Source organism: Arachis ipaensis, chromosome B02 (genome assembly GCF_000816755.2).
Source record: "Arachis ipaensis cultivar K30076 chromosome B02, Araip1.1, whole genome shotgun sequence".
NCBI lineage: Eukaryota > Viridiplantae > Streptophyta > Magnoliopsida > Fabales > Fabaceae > Arachis > Arachis ipaensis.
Window position 1 is genome coordinate 94669959 of NC_029786.2, and position 7391 is coordinate 94677349.

General features: G+C 33.5%; 2 protein-coding genes and 1 long non-coding RNA gene across 3 annotated transcripts; all 3 read left to right on the top strand.

The window, feature by feature from the left end:
- On the top strand, positions 315–1184 carry LOC107627702. The gene is made up of 3 exons (XM_016330524.2): positions 315–347; positions 440–541; positions 636–1184. Exons 2-3 carry the CDS (start codon positions 485–487, stop codon positions 1029–1031), a joined length of 453 nt encoding a protein of 150 aa, XP_016186010.1. The 5' UTR covers positions 315–347; positions 440–484; the 3' UTR covers positions 1032–1184.
- LOC110269002 lies at positions 1826–3844 on the top strand. Its single transcript, XR_002357833.1, has 2 exons — positions 1826–2977; positions 3342–3844. It is a non-coding gene; the product is annotated as an uncharacterized LOC110269002 (long non-coding RNA).
- LOC107625788 (UPF0098 protein YbcL) lies at positions 5799–7252 on the top strand. The gene is made up of 2 exons (XM_021116211.1): positions 5799–6411; positions 6872–7252. The coding sequence occupies exons 1-2, from the start codon at positions 5970–5972 to the stop codon at positions 6964–6966; spliced, it is 537 nt and encodes a 178-aa protein (XP_020971870.1). The 5' UTR covers positions 5799–5969; the 3' UTR covers positions 6967–7252.

The window sequence follows — 7391 nt, forward strand, 5'->3', positions numbered from 1 at the left end:
AAGGCACCACTTGTTTCATAGGTGTTACAAACAAATAAGGACTTATGAGAAAAATCTTCAGCATCACCCGAAAGGAATAGACAAAAATGATTGGAAAAAGTTCGTTGACTATCGCCTGAATGAAGAAACACAGGTAAGCCTTGGTATATTTTATTATTTCCACATAAAAAAACATGTGTATACATATTAATTCCCTTACATTTTATATTTAACATATCTTTCTCATTTATATTTGTTTTGTTATTTGTTTATAGAAAAAGTGTAAACAGAATACTTAAAATCGCAGCAGGCAACTTTACACACATACTGGGGAATCCAAAACATTGGCAAGAAAAAAAGACGAAGTGGTAATAAGTCATCATTTGCATTAAGATTTTGATTAAGCTTCCTGAAAAATGTTGTTGTTGTTTACTAAATTGTGTCAATATCAACGATATAGGAGAGAGAGCAAGGAAGGCCCGTTGGTATAGGAGAGTTGTTTATCATGACTCATAAGAAAAAAGATGGCTCGTATATCCATCCCGATGCGCGTGTTGTTAGTGTAAGTCATGTTTGAAAATTTGAAGCAATATATAGCTTATTGTATATATCATACTACTGTTAACTTCTTCCTTTCCAATGTTGTATATTTGTAGGAAGCAATTGCAAATGTTGAGAGGCAGGATGGATCCTCTAAGCACCTTTCACAAAATGACTCGCTAGCACAAGTTCTCGGAAAGGAGCACCCAGGACGAGTTCGTGCCCTAGGTGCTGGACCATGTCCCACCCAAGTCTTTGGTAACGCTGCTGGACAATCATCGGGTTCTGCAGAGTCCAATGCAGAGGATAAGAGGATGATTGCAGAATTGACGGCTAAGCTAGGAGAAGAGCGGGCGAAGAGACAGTCAATACATAAAGTCTTGGGATATGTAGTCCAACAGTTAGGAGGCAATTTGCCAGTTGAGATTGCTGAAGAGCTGACTTTTGTGGGCGGTACACCGGACTCATCATGCGCAGGGCCACCATCATCTGGAAATCATGACCTGCAATAAAAATTTTGAATTTCAATTAATGGTCTTGGATACCTTTTACATTAAAGTTGGTTTAGTACGTTAGGCTTATTTTATTCAACTTGAGCATTCTTACTTTATTTTGGATGATGTTATGACAATTTCGTTATATATGTTATGTTTGCATATGTTTAATTTGGTTTGCTATGTTAATTGAGCTGTTTTACTTACTTAAGTACTAATGAGCTGACTCGAATCAATCAATTCAAAGAATTCTCTTCTTGATTTCAGCCATTTGAAGGTAGCTTTATCATCTTGGGTGATTTCAATGTAATTACAAATTATGAAAAAAATGAGAGAGAAAATATGAAGTCTGAAGTTTCTATTGAAATTTTCAATGGTTTCATTGACGATAATCAATTGGTTGATCTTGGGATGATAGGATAACGGTTTACATGATCAAATAGGAGGGTTGGAGAGGTGTTAATTAGAGAGAGGCTTGATCGTTTTACGACTGGAATGGCTTGAAGAGAGACTTATGTAGATGCAATGGTAAGAATATTATCGGAGAATGGTTTGGATCATGCTCCTCTTTTACTTAATTCGGTTCCTCCAAGATAGTCTACCATAGAAGATTTAAATTTCAGGAGCGGTGGTGTGAGATGGAGAATATAAGGGCAGTGATAGTGGAAGTTTGGAGTATGAAAGTTAATGGCTCACCTATATACGTTTTGACACAGAAACTAAAGTGTTGTAGGCATCGTCTAGTGCAGTGACAACAGCATAACAAATCCAACTCTAAAAAGGTAATTAAATAACTAAATCTTAGGTTGAAACAGTTGAGGGCAGCGGGTTATTTTGGTGGACCAGAGGTGTTAGAGGTAGAGAAAAAATTAGAAAAGGAGCTATCAAAAAAAAGTTTTTAGAAGAAAAAATCAAGATACAAGTGGCTGAAAGAAGGGGATAGCAACACAAAGTTCTTTCATCAGAAGTTCCATGCTAGAAACTAAAAAAATAAAATTTGGAGACTAGTTTGAAATGATGGTGAGATGGTTTCAGATCCACAAAATATTGCTCTGGTGGCTAAAAATTATTTCAAGAAAATATTTTCATCCCATAACCCATTATAACCTGGTGATATATTCAGTGATTTTAGTCCTCCAGTTATAGTTTTCATGAACCGGGAAAATGAGACCAATCTTTGTGGAGAAAACTAAGATATTTACTTTCAGCGTTTGTCCTCAAATTGCTCCAAGTGAGGATGGCTTTACAATATGATTTTTTCAATTTTATTGAGACATTGTGAGTGCTAATATTTTTCAGGCGGTTCGTAGCTTCTTTGGTGGAGGTAAAATTTTCAAGGCGTTTAACCATACAAAGATTTGCTTGATCCCTAAGATCCCGAATGCTAGAGACATGTCACAGGTTAGATCTATTAGCTTATCCTCAGTTTTTTATAAGATTATTTCTAAAGTTCTGGTACATAGACTTCAGGATTATTTTATGAATAATTTAATAAGTCTAAACTAGAGTGCATTTTAAAGGGTAGATTAATTTCTGATAATATTGTAATAACTCATGAATGTATGCACTACCTCAAAACTAAGAGGTGCGGATTGGAATGTGAAATGACTATTAAATTGGATATGAGTAAAGTATATGATAGAGTTGAATGGAGTTTTTTATGGTTCATCATGGAGAAAACGGGTTTTGAAACCAGATGGATTTCTTGGATCAGAGAACTAGTCACTACTGTTTCTTACTCTATTCTTGTGGAAGGTCAATATTATGACTTTTTTAAGCCAAAAAGGGGTATCCGGCAAGGAGATCCCTTGTCACCTTATCTATTTCTATTCTGTGCGAAAGGATTATCCTATCTGTTACACAAGGCAGAGCAAAACATGTCTATTCAGGAAATTCAGATTCACAAAAGGTCTCCAACAGTCAATCATCTTCTCTTTGCTGACGACTCTATTTTATTTGAAAAGGTTAATGAGGAATCATGTAATAATATCCTATCTCTACTCAATGAATATGAGATGCTTAGCGAGCAGAAAGTTAACCTCTACAAATCAACAGTTTTTTTTAGTCAAAACATCCCACTCGCCAGAAGACAACAGCTAGCGGAGTTACTTAACATAGAGCATGTGGGAGTACAAGATAAATATCTAAGCCTTCCATCTATTATTCAGATATTTTAAAGGGCTACATTTGTTACAATAAATAATAAATTTCAGAAAAGAATTCAAGTTTGGAAGAGGAATCTGTTGTCAGCAGGTGATAGACATGTTTTAATCAGATTTGTCGGAGAAGCTATTCTAATATATATACTTTCATGTTTCAAGTTTTCAGATTCTCTAGTGAAAGACATACACATGATTCTAAGATAGTTTTGGTGGGGTCAGAAGGGAGTGGAGAGAAATATGGCTTGAGTTAGTTGAGATTGTATGACCAGACCCAAAAAAGAAGGCAGATTAGGATTCAAGGATCTTAGAGCCCAGAACCTAGCCTTGTTGGGTAAACAGTTTTGGCGAATTACTACTAAGTCTAATTCGCAATTTGCGAATATGCTCAAAGAAAAAAAAACTATAGATACACTAACTCCCTTTTGGCAGATAAAGGAAACCAACCTTCTTGGGGTTGGCAAAGTCTACTGGAGGAAAGAAAAATGGTAGAAAAGGGTTTGGAATGGAGTATAGGATCTGACACAAATGTTCGTATCTGGGAGGACTCATGGTTACTCCCACCCTAACTTTTTAGACTTAGTAACAACAACAATCCAATAATAGACATTCATTGGTTACATGATTTACTTAGAGTAGATGAAAGATGAAATAACGAGCTAGTTGAAGCAATTTTTTCCCCTGAACTCAGTTCGCGAATTCTCTCCCTGCTACTAAACAATGATGGTGAGGACAAGGTTGAATGGGCCTGGATGTGGCCTCGGAATACTGGGTGCCTTATGGTTTTTCTCATGCGCCAGTTGAGCACCTTTCAACGACGATGACGAATTCAATGCTCTGTAAATTAATTCGGAGGTTAAAATTACCATCCAAAGTAAAAAACTTTCTGTCGAGAACAGCCTATGAAAAATTACCTGTACTCAATTTAATCAATCAAAGATTCTCAGATACTTCAGCAATGTGTTAAAGATGCAAAAATGGCAAAAAAAAACAATGCTTCACACCTTGGTATAATGCAGTCCCACTCCTGAGATTTGGTCTTTCTCTCCTTTTGTGAATACTATAGTGCAAAATAGAACCATGGAGTTTGCAGTCTGGTGGCAAACGGAAACTAGAGGCATTGGAAGAGAATAATATTCTTAGCCCTCCTTGCATCTCTGTGTTGGTCGTTGTGGAAGGCGAGAAATTTAGAGGTCTTTAAAAATGAGAAGCTGGCGGTAATAGTAATTGTGGAAACAACAAGGAAGCTCCAGCAATGAATGACTCAAGTTATAGAACATTGTTTTTTGTAAATTTCCAATCTCTTCTATTAGTTTTCTTTTTGCTAGTATTTGGTGTTTACCAAAATAGACAGTGTATTTTTTTTCAAAGCAATGCAATTACATATCTTTAAAAAAAATAATAATTCTTTATTTTATAATATTACATGTATCAATAATTAGTTAACTAAAATTTTGCAAATCTAAAAATTAATTAAAATTTATATGCTAAAATTTTAAAATGTATCTAAAATTTATGTTAAGATGTTATTTATACTATAACTACGTTTTACTGCTCATTATCTTTACTATTCATACTCTTCTAGTTATTTGTAATCACTATTTAAACTAGAAATCGTTCCGTCAAATCTCTAGAAACTAATAAGTCATTAATCTAACCACTCTATCTAGTTTAAAAATTGTAAATTATGACTAGCGTTTTAAGAAACAAAAAAAAAATTAAACATCTAATCCTATTTTCTTAAAAAAAAATGTATGTTCTAACCTCTTCGTTGATGACACTAATAATATGGACAATTCCGTCCAAACAATAAAGACGATCCGGATTATCCTCCATTAGCAGCGTATCCAAATGTTGGAGTGTTTGGGTTGAGGTTTCTCTGAATTTTCGTGAGGTAGGATTTGTAAAATGTAGTTTGAATAGCTCAATTTGAACATTTTTTATAAGAAAAACACAAGTAAATTGACTCAGCTCAAGTCGAAATACCATAAGAGCCCATTGTGTATAATTCGAATCAGCTCCATTCGAATTATATAGGGACAAAATTTGGAGTAAATCGAAACAGCTTGTTTCGAATTATTAGTGGTGTTATTTGCATGCATAAATCGAGTCAGTGTGATTCGATTTACTAGAAACGTGACATGCATGCATAAATCGACTCAAGCTACTTTGATTTACATTTTTTTTGTAATTTGAATTTGGCAGCTTTGATTTACTATGAAAATTGGTAAATTGAATCACATTCATTCGATTTATATATAAAAATATACATTTGAAAGATCCATGTAACGTTTTTAAGTTTGGATAAATTGTATAATATTGAGTTGAGTTTGGTTTAATTATGCGTTTTACCCTAATTATTATTGTTGTTTTTAAATTTTCTTCAATAAAATTAATGTCTAAATAAAATTATTTTTTAACTATCAGGTTATATCGGAACTTCCCAAGTTCCAAGTGTTATGAAACGTGTCAAAGCCATAATATTCTCATTCTTTACACTTTACACCTATGACACTTGCACCACGGCAATCACCTTCACGTATGAACCTGATAGAGTCCACCCTTTCATTCATATCAATCTACAAACGCCTCGAATCATCTACAATTATCACATAACAACACACACGAATTTCCCTATAAGTTTTACATTAAAAATTAATAAATAAGTACACTATAATAGTCAAATTTCCAATTTATATTGCTCACATTGTAAGTATCATCACTAGTGCCTTACCAAAATAATTGTGACTTTGTGACTGCGTTACATAAATCAAATTGCACCATACATATATACACCATGTCTAGTGAGGAATTCAAGTTGGTTTCACCAGCAATAAAAGAGATCAACAAAGAAGGAATTGGGAAATTACCAAGATATTGCACACAAGAAGGGTTAGGTTCTAAATTTGATATATCCCCACCTCTTGAGTGGCAAAACGTACCACCCAAGACTAAGGGTCTGGCCCTCCTGGTCCGGGATATGGATGCCGTAGATCCTATGGGCCGGAAGGTGGAACCAGCCCATTGGATCGTGGTCAATATTCCGACGACTGTGAATCGGCTCCCGGAGGGATTCTCCGGAAAGAAAGAGGAGGTTGTTGGTATGGAAAATGATGAGTATGGTGTGATTGAAGAAGGGATCAATGATTGGAAAGTGAATCTTTGGCGTGGCCCTAAGATGCCTAATTATGGTGATAACTTTGAGTTTAGGCTCTATGCTTTGGATTTTGATCATCCTTTAATAAAAAAAATAAATAATTTTATATTATTAAATATAATTTTACATATTAAAAAATAAAAATACTATTGATGACTATAAATCACATTATTGGTTTCTAACACTTCTTTTATGTATTTAATTACGTGACACGTTAGGAAAAACAATTATATTTTATGCTAATGACGTAAATGGTCGTTAAAAGAACATATTAGACGATTGTATTATATTTTCAGTATAGTTTGTATATATAATATTGTGTAAGATTAAAAATATGCTAAATTGCTAATATTAGCAAACGTACATTTTATAGGGGGAAAAAAACTTGTGGTGGGAGAATTTATTATTATTTTAGGGTAACAAAAAACTGAAAGTTTCTAAATTCTAATACAGACGATGGTGATGAATCAGGTTTACTCTCTTATTAGCTTATTCTTCGTTATTAGCTTTCTATTAGAAACAAAATTGAAGTAAGAATAATGTTGATTCAAAACTTTGGCAGGTGACGAAGGAAAAGCTGTTGGATGCCATAACTGGTCATGTGGTTGGAGAAGCTGTATTCACTGCTACTTTCTAAGAACTGAGCAGAAGATTGAAATACAATCTTCTCAATTCTCATGTATATAATAAATAGTAATAATTCTCAAGTGAAGTATCATGGAACCTTTTTTCCCCCCGTATATTAGGAAGTTGATGTATGCCAGAACATCAACATTTTTCTTCCCATTTAGATGTTTGAGTAATCACTCATATTAGAATTAGCAAGTATAATCTCTCATCCTATATATAGTAATCCTATATGTTGTAACTGTGTGGAAAATGTTTAGTAATAAAAAATATTAAAAAAAATTGAATCTTTTAAATTTTGAATTTTTATTTTAAAGAGTAAAGTGTAATTTTTTATTTTTAAATAATTTTTTTATATTTTTTATATTTTATTTATAAAATAAATGGTGAAAGATTATATTTTAATTTTTAAAATAAAATTTAAATTTGGAGGAT